The sequence below is a fragment of the Coturnix japonica genome, chromosome Z (assembly GCF_001577835.2).
Source record: "Coturnix japonica isolate 7356 chromosome Z, Coturnix japonica 2.1, whole genome shotgun sequence".
Classification (NCBI taxonomy): domain Eukaryota; kingdom Metazoa; phylum Chordata; class Aves; order Galliformes; family Phasianidae; genus Coturnix; species Coturnix japonica.
The window spans coordinates 56,912,730-56,925,205 of record NC_029547.1 but is presented as its reverse complement, the minus strand read 5'-3'; the positions used below and the strand labels follow the sequence as shown (position 1 = coordinate 56,925,205).

Here is a 12,476-nt window from a genome sequence, read left to right as displayed (position 1 = left end):
GGTGACCTTGTTCCATTGTAAGAACTGACAGATGGCCCAATATTCAAATTCTTTCCTAGGTTTTGATTAGATTTCTTTTTTTTCATTTTATTTGTGGAAGGACATGCCTCTTGTTAGTCTCTTAAAATCTGTCAAAAGCATTCTGGTAATGTTGTCATCATAATCCAAATGCTACTTGACCCCAACAAAGAACTCTGATAGCATAGAGGTTATGACATCGTTTTATATCTCTGATACCAGATTTTCCCAAGTACATCATATTAATTAGATTATCCACTAACTCTCTTCTCATTATAGCTTTTAGTAGTTGATGTGGTACAAAAATGATGTGCGCTGTGGGGTTTGTAGATATCCCTGGAAGCTTCTAAAAAATGATAGTAAGTTTAATCCTTCTTACTCTTAGTTCATTTTCATGATAATTTAACAATGAGCTACTGATTTCTTGCCAGTGTTGGTGGCACAGCAAATTTTGATGGAGAAAAACCCAGCTCTGGCATTTGCTTTCTTCTGACTTAAAGGAAAAGAGCTTCCTTCCCACTTCTGATCCAACCCACTGTCTTCCTCACCTCCATACCCTCATCCTTCTGTACTCATTCCTTTTTAGGCATACTGCGTTGTTCCAAAAAGACTTCTTTCCCTTCCCCTGCTTACCACAGGATTTAAGAAAAAGAAAATGCATGAGCTGTTTTTTTATTTGAGAGTCCGGGCATAACACTGACAGTAGAAGATATCAGTAACTTTATGAGTTAGTTTCCCCTTAAATAGTACTTGCTGCTTTGATTTAGAGTGCAGCTTTCCGCTTTTCTTTCAATGATTGTTAAAGAATCTTAGATCACTGCAGCGATTGTCCTCCTCTGCCCAGTAGTTTCCTACTGCTTCAGATGGCATACAGATTTCCAGATCCTGAAATGAAAACACCCTTGGTAGTCAGGAATGAGAAATATTTCTGATCTGTCTCATTCAGTCTCAATTAGTTGCCTCTTCTACCTTTTTTACAGTCAAATGATTTTCAACATGCCAGTATAAACTGGGTATTAAATGTAATCCAGAAGGATACAGCAAATGATTAAGCTTCCTCATGTCTCACACTGGAGACAGGCTTTTGTTAAGGCTCCTAATTTTTGATGGTAATCTTCACTCACAGAATAACGTTTCCCAGCTGTTTTGCATTTATTATTACCATTCTCTTCAAAATGTTGGCTGGAATTTTCTTTTTAGATTCTTATCAAGGTTCTGGCTTGAATGATGTGAACAGAACTGCACAGTAATTCATTTGCCAGTCAGGAAATAGCATTAGGTCACTCCACACTCAAGTTCTAAAAATAGTATATTATGGAGAGAACAATTTTGTTTATTAAGGAAAGTTTAGGGAGAAGGAGTGCATAGGCAAGTATTGTCATACTGTAATCATTTACAAGCCCACAATATTAAAAAATTTGGTAGTCACCTTGGTGTCTTTAAAACATAATTCAGATGTTTTTTATACCATGCTGATGAAAGGATAAGGTACCAAAAGCTCATATATCCTTTATCCTGTATGAATTTTTCTATCCAGGCACTGAAAGCTGACCACAGTCTTCAAGGAGCTGGTCACAGGAGCTTGTAGTGGGAGATGTCAAGCAGCATTATTATCTATGGAAGCAGCTTTTCAGTCTGAGACGTGTAGTGGCACATCAATGGGAAGATAAGAGCTTGTTCTTCTCTCATCCTTCAGTAACTTGGAATTGTTGCTTCCTTTGTGAGCATCAGCAGTAATTTACTAACAGAAAAGACTTTTCAGATTGCTACAATAGTAGGGGATGGAAAGGTATAAATGAGGTGATGAGCTACCAGGTGACAAAGCAGAGATGTCCTTTGCAAGATTCCATGTGATCTGGAGAGAAGAGTGAGCTGTGGGACCATCCCTGTTTATTGGGAGTGCTGTGTCTTTGTGTGACTCTCACTTCATAAACAGAAAATGCTTGTGTCAGTCAGAAGAGAAAACAGCATATTGTTGCTGAGAAATTTAGTCTTAAGGATGTTTGCATTGATGGAGAATTGACCCTAGTACGCCGCAAAAGTGGTGTTTATACAGGGCATATTTTTTGTTTTTCTTTGATTTCCCCTCCCCAGAATAAAGCTCATTATTCCCTTTAGGAAGGGGAACATTAAATCTTTTGCTGTCTTATTTGGAATACAACTATTATCTGGGATTTTATAAAGTTATATATGGGTATTACACTGTCAGTGGAGACTTCAGCATAATAATGAGTGGCAATAAATGTGCTGGGGAAGTACTTTCCATCTTGTTCTTGTCCTGGTCACTTCTCTAAGCAGAAGTACTGATCATCTCACTGCATAATATTCCATTCTCACCACAGAAAGGAAGTTTGATTAGTGGTAGGTACAAGCCAGAGCAGTGATGCACAGTAATGTTCTTGATGCATCTTGCTCCTGTTTTTCTTTCCTTCATGATCAGGCAAGACAGTGCCTTCAAATTTATGCAGCTAGTAATAACTTAACCTCATTTACTCAGGCTGTGTTTTTGAGAACTTCCTTGTCCAAATATAATTGTATTAAGATGAAGGATTATATTTCACTAGTGCATATGTGAATACTGAAACGACACCTTAAAATGAAATGGATATGTATGCTTTTTATGAAAATGCACAATATTTGTTTTATCTTTTACAAAGCTGAAGACTTCTAGAATAAACATTAAAAAAAAGGCCAACCAAACCACGGGTTTATTTTGAAACATAAATGCCTACTTGTTGGTCCAACAGACATAATAAATGATGATACTGGTAGTTGGTGTTAATCTGTCCTGTAGTGTGTGTTTACTGTCATCAGGAAACTACTGGATATATACAGAAAAGCACTGAAAATATGGTAAAGCATCAGTGATACCATCATTTTCTTGCAGGAAGTAATTTGCTGCTTGAGAAATGTTAAGAGAGGAGTTAGAATTCGAGGATGATGTAGAGATTCTCTTTGGAGTTATGTTATGATACTTTAAACTCTACTCACTGTAGAGCTGACTTCAGGCTAGGTCAAGTGATAATTGACACTCATGCTGGAGTGCAGTACTACACACACGTGTGTGATGGAGCAGGTAGGTGACTTTTTAAAAGCAGCTTATGGAAACAAATGCCTTTTATAATTTTGTTTTTGTTTTCATCAACTCCAGTCCTTTGGCAGTAGTCCTTTTAAACTTTGAATTTGTGCACTTTCCTGGTCTAATGAAAAGTATTTAGATCATGCCTGTCACCATAATAACTGCACACCTCTAATCCATGACATGAGATCACTGCAGATCTTGCTAAAATGAGGTCTGAATTAGATGACTTCTAAAGAAGGGGTAGGGAGAACTGCTGTGCTGTATTTTCCTTTAACTTGAACACAGTGGGATTAAATCCCGTGCTTGTCTATACTTGTATCTGTTCTTATTTCATATGTCAGTTAGCAGCCTTGTGAATCACAAATAACTTGTTACATAAAATGCAGCACTGATTGGTGTGATTTGTCTTTAAATATACTTTAAAAGAAAGACTGTTCCAGTCTATAAACAAAGAACATTTGTATGTAATCGTGCTGCACTTTTTTTCCATCTTGTAGGTTGTATTCAACTGCACTACATTAGCATGAAAGTTACTCTTATTGAAAACCTTATGGATGTAATCATTTTATTTAGTTTCAAAGTGTTCAGATTTAAATGATACACATCACTGGGAAACTCACAGTTTAGCAGAGTTGTCCTTTGAACAATTTATTGATTCTTGACTGTGAATGAGAGTAGTTTTCTTTCAGAAACCTATCTGATCTGGGCCCAAACTTTATTTATGTAGCCTGTTAAATGTGAGTGTTTCTGCTTATTTTGCCTTGACTTGCTTGTTTTGGATGCCTGTTGCTAATCCCCCAGTGCTTGTGATCTGTATGAAAAGCGTTTTGTATGCATTTAACAATTTTTAGTAAATAATGCAATGCACAGGGAAATAGATTTCTCTTTGTGGAATGCCATTTTATGTGCTCACATTGCCTAAAATGAAATTAAACGTGGAATTGTACTCAGAAGTACAGAAACAGCTGGGTTTTGTAAATGTGAGGCCCCTAGGCACAAACCTAGATACAAGCACAGGTGTGCACCGAGCCATTGTGCCAGTAGTCAATACAATTCATTCTGCGCTCTGTACATGCCATGCATGCACTGTGCTTGCACAGCAGGCTGCCAGATGTTTCAGAAGGGCTCAATGAATGGATGAAACCCTCTCTCTTTTTATATGGACAAAACTCATTATAAATGTTGATTATAAATATCTGCAGCCACTTCTCTGTAGGTAAAATTTCATCCCTCTGTTTCTTTTTGTGCCTGTGTTCCTCCTGCCCTGGAAATGGCTGCTAATTCTGAAGTGGTTTATATTTGCTGGATCTCCGGCATTGTGCTTGGCTCAGAGAGGTATTTTCAGCTGAACTGTGGGTTTGACAAGGAAAGCAGAATGTTTGTTGACATCACTTCAGGTTACTTACTGCTGTAAGCCACGGCTAATGGAGTGCTGAAATAAAGTAAATTGCATACCTCAATTGCTAACTGGTGTGAGCTTGAAATTTGCTGTTAGAACTCAGAAAATAATTGCTACCATGTGGTTACAGTCAGTTTTCTATTAATGGGGATGATGGTGGAAGAAGAACTGAAAAATTTTAGATAATAAAGACAGTTGAATGATGTGAGATCTCCACATTCACACACCCTAACAGCTGGATGGCTCTGTGTGGGGTCAGATCCAACACAGTTAAATCTGCCTGTGAAACATCTGACTACCTAATGGCTGCAGTCAGGGCACCTATGAAAGTTAAAGGTGTGTGTTTAGTTAGAATATTTTCTCGCTTATTTTCATCTATATTGCAGGAATACTTTTTGATACCAGACTGCAAGTAACCTTGTGAAATGAGTTTTGAAATTGGTGATGATATTCTCAGGTTCTGCTAGCTGTTGATTTTATTCATATTACTACATTTTGAAAGGAGGAAAAATTTTCCTGAGATTGTGCATTCCACAGAACATACGGTGGGCAAAATCCTCCATGTGCAAAGCCATCAAAAAATATGACACTTCTTCTGTGAGGAGAATCTTCCTCTGAGCACAAAATATGCAGTAAATATGTAATTATGGCTGAGGCTTCTTGAAAAAAAGGGAAAAAAAACGGTTTTGGGGTGTGAAAAATATAAAGGGACACTTTTCTTGTTCTTCTGGAGTCATGATGGAGTTTTGTACACCACGTGCACATTCTTGTGATGAAGTGGCATCACCAAACTTGGTATCCTATGATGGCATATAAGAAAAACGTTCGCTGAAAAAAATGCCAGGAAAAAAGAACTACAGATACTCTACTACAGTTACAGCATTGTATTCGACTGTAGGAGCTTCTAAAGGAGTTAAATTCTTTTGCCTTGTATGTGAGATCTTAAGAGTGATATCTTACTGTAAGTAATCATGAAAGCTATTACCTTGATCCACAGGGGAATATGTTACAGCTTCAACTTCAAACCATGTTTCATGACTAATAGCATAAAACATATCATCACGGGTTGGCAGCGGTTTGGGCTGAGTTTAAAATGTATTTTATGTACCTTTTATACTTAAGAGTTTCTAAATATATATATATTTTTCCTCATTCTAATTTGCAGTATTACTTCACCGTTCTATTTGGCCATGAAGGGCAGAAGCCACTGGAGCTCCGTTGTGAGGATGAAGGTGATGGAGATGAATGGGTGGAAGCTATTCATCAGGCTAGGTATGAAACTTGGTCATTAATCCTCACCTCTGTTTTACTGATAATAATTTGAAAGTCTAAAATCACCTTCTAAAATAGAAATGCATTTTACAATGTATTAGATGCGTATTACTTGCAATTTAGAGATATGTTTTAAAAATAAATGCTTTCTTCAGTTCATGCTTACAAAGCTGTATTTTATCATTTTAAAGTGATTGTATTCCAGATGAAATTTTATGCTATAATTGAAAATCAGTCAACGGAAGGTTTGAGAAACGGGTTGCAGAGGCAAACGTCTGCTGAAATGCACTTTCTCCAGCCTCTTCTCTTATAAACTAACCTCAGCTAATCTATTGTACCATGGTAACACTTTGAGGAAGGAGACAGTTTCTGAGTTGCTTACAACCTAAGCCATGTAAACAAGTGACTGTGCTTTATATGTAAAAATTAACAACACCAGGTAGCAGCGTTTAATTTAGACCTTCTGAAATTAGTCCCTGAATCTCTAGCCCTTATGTCCTCTAGACACCTACAGTCTTTGTTAATGTTTTTAACATTTTCTTAGCATTGCTGCCTAAATGAACAGGTTTCGCTCTTCCTTGGAGCACCGGCTGGGCTGTGGTACTAAATGAGCCAAATTTTGCACATTAGCCCTGTCACTGTACAACACATTTCAGGAACTGAGAAGCTATCAGGTTTCAAAGTTTCTTCCCATACCACCTGTGTTATTAAGGAGAACTGTTCAACTTGATATTGATTTTAGGTCAATTTCTGTTGTGATTTATGATAAAAAAAGAAATGAAGACAGGAAACTAAATTTTTTTTGCTTTCTGGTAAGGGCATTCAGGGTAAGCAGGATCCTACAGAGTGTTCCCTATTCTGAGAATTTTCTTCTAGCTTGTTGCCTGGTGTAATAGGCACATATGCAAGAAGAGCTTCACAACACTGAGTTAAAATTTCTTATTGGAAGATTCAGTCCATAAACACATCCCACATGAATTTACAGGGCAGCAGTAAGCAAAATATTAAACCAACCTTAAATGACAAAAAAAGGAAACACAGACAAACTTTTTTATAAGAAGCTTGTCTTGAATTGTTACTTGCACCTATTGTCTGAAGTGGCAGCTATTATAACTTGAAACTATGGACATGGACTATGAGGGATATTCTCAGGGTCCTGTATCACCTGAGGGATTTTCAAATGTGCTTTTCTGTATAGGTTCGATATTTCTTGGCAAGGCTTTCCAAGGACCTGAACATTGCTTTTCATGTTCTAGTATTCTTATTTTGACAGAATACCAATAACTGACAAAAATCATGTCAAAATTTAGCTGCTCAGCACACAGCTTAAGACAGTACTGTTGTTGCACTGTTATTCTAATGCTATCCTGCTTGAGTGCAAATTGCTTTTATTTGCTTTATGTTGTGCCTAGCAAAAAACACTTGTGGATTAACACCTACTTATCTAAGCACTGGTCTTTTACCAAAGATCGAGAAAAGTAAAAGGTAATAGTTTTAGGCTATTACCTAAGATGTTTCTTGCCATCTTAAATAAAACAATGTTGTCTCAGGGATTATTTTTTCCACGCATCACCAGTGTAGACTTCTTTGTTTGAGTTTGTCTTATGTTTTTGACATATGGGGACAAACCGTAGCAACTGCTCAAGTGTTACTGCTTGTCTGAGACAAGCATAAGACATTTCTGACCCTTCTCTCACAGTTCTGTTTTGAATTGCTAAATGACAGTTTGTGAAGTCTTTTGAAGATACTTTTTTCAGTATCTTAGATATCTTAGGTAAAAAAAATTGAAGAGATGTTAAGAACATCTCCCCTTCCCTTAAGTTTAAGGCCTGGAATACCTTGTTTTGTGTGAATATATTAGAAATATTTATTTACTTTCTGGAGGGTCCTTTTGTCATCAGTAAGTGATAATTCCTGTTTTTGGTGAGACAAAACAGGTTTGGAGTGAGTTGCTTTTCTTTTTCTGTTTCATTCTTGTTTGGCTTTTTTTTTTTTTTCATTGATGCATACAAAATGTGATTTTTTTTTGGACTGCTTTCCCTGACTTTTTGCAAAATGCATGTTGGCAGTCATCAGAGTCTGTTCCATGTTTTATCTAATTTACAAGTTACAAGCATGAAGTTGAAAAAATAAGCCTTTCCATCCCCATACACACTACAACCCTCTTTGAGAATTAGGTATTTTGTCTGGGTACAAATTATTAATTAAAACATTATTTGTTGTGGAGGGACAAACATGTTCCTTGTTTCTTGGAAGATTTTGCCATGGTGAATTGCTGCTGCTTATCATTTGGGGAGTACTATACAGTCTTTGAGAGCTGATGTGCTTTTCAGTGCTGCAGCGAGATGCTGCAGTGCTTATTCTCCCTTCCACAGTACCTCCTCCTCATCTGAGAATGGATGGTTTATGATGTTACAATGGCATATGCAATTCAGTATATTCTACTGGGACTCAGTTCACTGTGAGCTCTGTGTTCATACCTACTTTTCATCTCTTTTCATTTTGTTTCAATTCTCTGTGTTTTGACTCTTCAGTAATATTCAGAGTGGCAGAGAAAGCTTTACTTTTTTGAAGTTACATTTCTGGACTCTAGGATTTATTCTTGGCAAACACTGGCTCCTCTGTCCATGACTGCTTCTGTCTTGAGCTTTTGTTCCAGAACTTGTCCCCTTTTGAAAATGTATTTCTCTGTCAATGAACTCAGACTGATGGCTTCTTTTTGACCTTCTTTTCTCTTTCTTTGATTTTATTTTTTTTCACTTAGCTGAAATCCTATTTATTTATTTATTTATTTATTTATGTCTGAAGTACTCATCAAATTTCTACTCTAGCTTATTTGAAAGTCTTAAATTAAGTACCCCAGGCTGCAGTTTCACATATGCTTTAGACCTGTACAAGCCTACACTGCTGCTGAAAGGAGCTGTCATTTTCATAAGTCAGCTGTTCTTTCCCACACCTTTACCAGTCCTTCCCTCATGCTGCCACAAGTGTGAACTTAATTGGGAAACTGATTTGCACTAGAAACAATCATGTTTTGCATATTTTTTGCCAGCATAGTTTTAATCTATCTCAGTTCTCTGAGCCTGTTTACTACACATCCACACAATACACCTGTGTTCACTACACAAAGGAATGGGAAGCACTTGGTTGGAAAAGATACGTGGGGGAGAAGAGTGGAATGTTTCTTCCAGCTTAGATGCTGTTGAGATCATATTATACGCCCTCCTATCCACAGTCCTCAAAGAAAAGGCTCACTTTTCAGTCTTGTTGGCACACTTTGCCTGCTAATGCAAGATGTATTTTACATAGGATTTTGCAGTCAGTTGTAAGCTCAGTGTGCTAGCTTGAAGCTGCCTGGAAGCTCAGAGCAAGTTCCTTTGCTGCTAATACCCTAATGCTGGAAAGGCAAAAACAACCATGATTTTGTACTTTCCATTTGGCTGGGAATGGGTCTGAAAGGATTTCAGTAATACTCAAAATGTAAGCAAAGCATCTCAAATCTGCCGCTCAAATAATGTCTGACTAAATCCACAGAACAAAAGGACAAGCAGTACCAGATCTGAGGTGAGGCTGCCTTTGTCCCTGTACCAAGAGTGAATCAGAAGTGAGCCTGAACATGTGTCCTCAACACACATGAACACAGATGGCCACACAGATCAGCACCGACAAACATTCAGCACTCATGCAGGCACAGACATTGCCTTATCCTCTTCCCCCTCCTGACTGATGAGGTTGAAAGCATACTTACAGAAGGACACATGTATATACAATATAGAACCCTTCAATAAATAGCCTAGGCATGCAGTCTGCTGAGGAACTGGCCCTGGATCCTTGGTCCTCCTTTTCTGGCAACTGGAAGCATGACTCAAAGCCCCTCAGTCCCTCTCCTGCTGACCTTTAGTCCCCCTTGCTTAGAGGTGAGGGTCTCTTGTATCTGGCCTTACACACAGAGCCTAGCTGATAACTAGCTTGTGAGTAAGCTCATTTCCAGAATTCATACATGCAGATACATTTATCAGTTAATCGCCCAACATTGCAGTCTTCCTAGTAACTGAAATGGGTTCTATTGCCTGTTGTGCCTGCTTCTGGTGCTTAAAGCTCCATGAACACATGCAGAATCCCCTCACTCAGGTAAAGGGTTAGAAACTGTTAACAGTGAAGACAGGGCATACTGTGCTGATCAGGGGTAGGGCAGAGCCAGAAATATTACTGATGAGGCTGGTGACTCCTGCTGGTGGCAGGAGCTGGCAGCTTTTTTCTCGACTGGGTCACTAGTGTTCCCTGCCTGTGCTTTTGGTCATTCCTGTGGAGAATGACCTTTAATGGGCTGATTGGTCTGGTCTCCTGCAGCAGCTGTGGAAGTAGCCAGGCCAAGGAGCTCATTTATCTGCTTAGGTTATTTGTGTTTGTTAAAATTAGTCTGTTATCATACACCCTAACATTCCTACTCCTAGACATAGAACCAGAGAGGATGGCATCACCTATACTCCTTGCACAGTCTGTGCAAGAAGTCTGTCTTCTCCCCCAGGAGGGCTGTGTTCCTGGAGCAGACATCTTAGTTCTGCTGCAAGCTGCTTCTTTAGCCCATTACAGGAACTTCTCCATCTTTGCAGATAGGTTCCTGTTGTGTTTCCCTTTTCTGACATTTCCACATCAGCACACAGCACATAAGATAGATACAAAACTCCAGAGGCAGTCCTTATTTATTGTTATCACAGCTGTCCAGGTGATTGGTGTGGTAGTTGTTTTCCAAGTGAATATTTGCATTTCCACCAGTCCCCACTCTCCAAGAGTGCAAGTTTCCAGGAGCTCATTGAGTCCTTAGCTCACACAATGAGGAGTGTCTGTTCCCCTTGTATTTGGTCTGTTCTTCATAGCTGTTGTTGAATTTGGACCTGTTTTTGCCTAACGGGGTAACGTACCTCTCCATTTGATTTTGTTACAGATTAATTCAGTCAGATTTTCCTGGATAAAGGAGAGCTAGGATAACTGAAGCAGCTTCCTTTTTAGTATGAGTTGTAGTGGGCCCTGTGTTTTGGAATTTGATGGATAATGCATTGATTAATGAAATGTGTTTTCAGGATTGTCTCACTGTCCCATGAGAGGGTAGCACTGCCCTCCAGCATACCCATTGTCCGAAAGAAAGCCATTCTCTTCTATGCCACCCTCTCCATCCTGAGTACTGTAGTCATTAATAGTCCAAATGCCATTTCCCACCTGCATGACTAGAAATTAACAGATGCTACTTTTACAGTCTTTCTTAACAATTGTCCATGTGTAGCTGAAAGCTCATTTTGTATCTTCCAGTAAGCCACAGCCCTATAAATTCTCAAAGCCATTGGTTGTCTTTGAAATCTTATATCATCAGAAGGTCATTAAAAGTCAGCAGTACTCACATACAAGTGGTCTCGCAAGCCACGCTGATTGCAGTCATAGGGATTACATAGGTGCTTTTGTAACATTTACCATCCATAATGTGTCTGCTAATATGACAGTAAATTTCAGAGCCTGTCTGGAAGCTGTTTATCCTTCGATGAGGAGCCCAGGACTGCTTGAAGGTAGTTCATAGGGGCAGATGTACATGCAATTTCTTTTGCATGCCACACCTCCAAAGCCATCTTGCCTGCTTTTCAGAAAGAACTGATGAAGTTACATTTTGCATTTCAGGTTTTTAGGGTGATTTGATGGGGCCATAAGTATTTCTGTCAAGGTTCACTGCATAGTGCTTTTGGCTGCTTATGTAGTTTTTGTACAGTTAGCATAACTGAGGCCTTTATCAGCTACCAGGAAAGGGAGTTCCTAATAAGGAGACACCTCACAAGTAGCTCTGTTTTCCAAGTCTTGCTACTTACCATTAAAAGAGAGAATTACTTCTCTTAATAAGTACCACTCTATAGAAAACCGTGTTTCACAACAGTTGTTGTTGGTTGTTGGTTTTTTGTTTTTTTTTCTTTCAAGCAGTACCTAAATAAGAGAACTGGATCCAGACTGTTTATTTGTTGTTTTATGAATTTTTCTTCTTCTTTTGACAATTGAAGACTTTGGTATCATTTTCTTTATTTATGGACATATGTGTACATATGTAATTAATTAAAAGCCTGCTGATTCATTATTGAAACCATGCTGTTTTTGAAGGCTCCAGAGATTATACTTGATGAGTATTATATCTAACTCTGAAATGTAGAGATGGATGAGAAATGCAGAGAAAAGTGTTGTTGCATATAAGTGAAGTTTATTCCAAAATTCTGTAATTTTCACTTCCCAGAGCAAATGCAGATTTGAGAAGGAGAACAGCTACCCCATTTGAAATTACTGTAGTTGCATAGGCTGTTCTAAGTAACTCAAGTTTACAGTAGGCCTCTCGGTTTTGGGACTCATTTCTCTCTCCTATTTGGCTTGATTCGTTAGATCAATTTTCTATTATATTGTATTATATTGCGCTATTCTGTATTTCAATATAGTATTTAGTGAATAAGTGTGCCTCCTTAGATCATTGCCTCTGTTTTCTTTTCCTAATTAACTTTTCCTTTCGGCCTAGGGCCTCTGCAGGGCCCACAGCCCCCTGTCACGGACGCAGGTAGATTTTGTTTAAACCCTGACACTAACTTCTCTTTGCACTACCAGTTATGGGAGCAAAGGAAGTGTTTGCTTTCTATCCCGAGACTGGCATTTTATGCAGTCAGAACTACTAGCTAGTCAAAATAG

The 12,476-nt window shown here is 38.4% G+C and overlaps 1 protein-coding gene across 2 annotated transcripts in view; it reads left to right on the top strand.

Moving 5' to 3' along the window:
• RASGRF2 (Ras protein specific guanine nucleotide releasing factor 2) overlaps positions 1–12,476 on the top strand; it is a 112,284-nt gene that overhangs the window by 27,800 nt on the left and 72,008 nt on the right. For both annotated transcript variants that reach the window (XM_015849798.2, XM_015849797.2), the window contains exon 2: positions 5,665–5,771. In XM_015849798.2, coding sequence (XP_015705284.1) covers positions 5,665–5,771 — 107 coding nt within the window. The remainder of the gene's footprint in view (positions 1–5,664; positions 5,772–12,476) is intronic.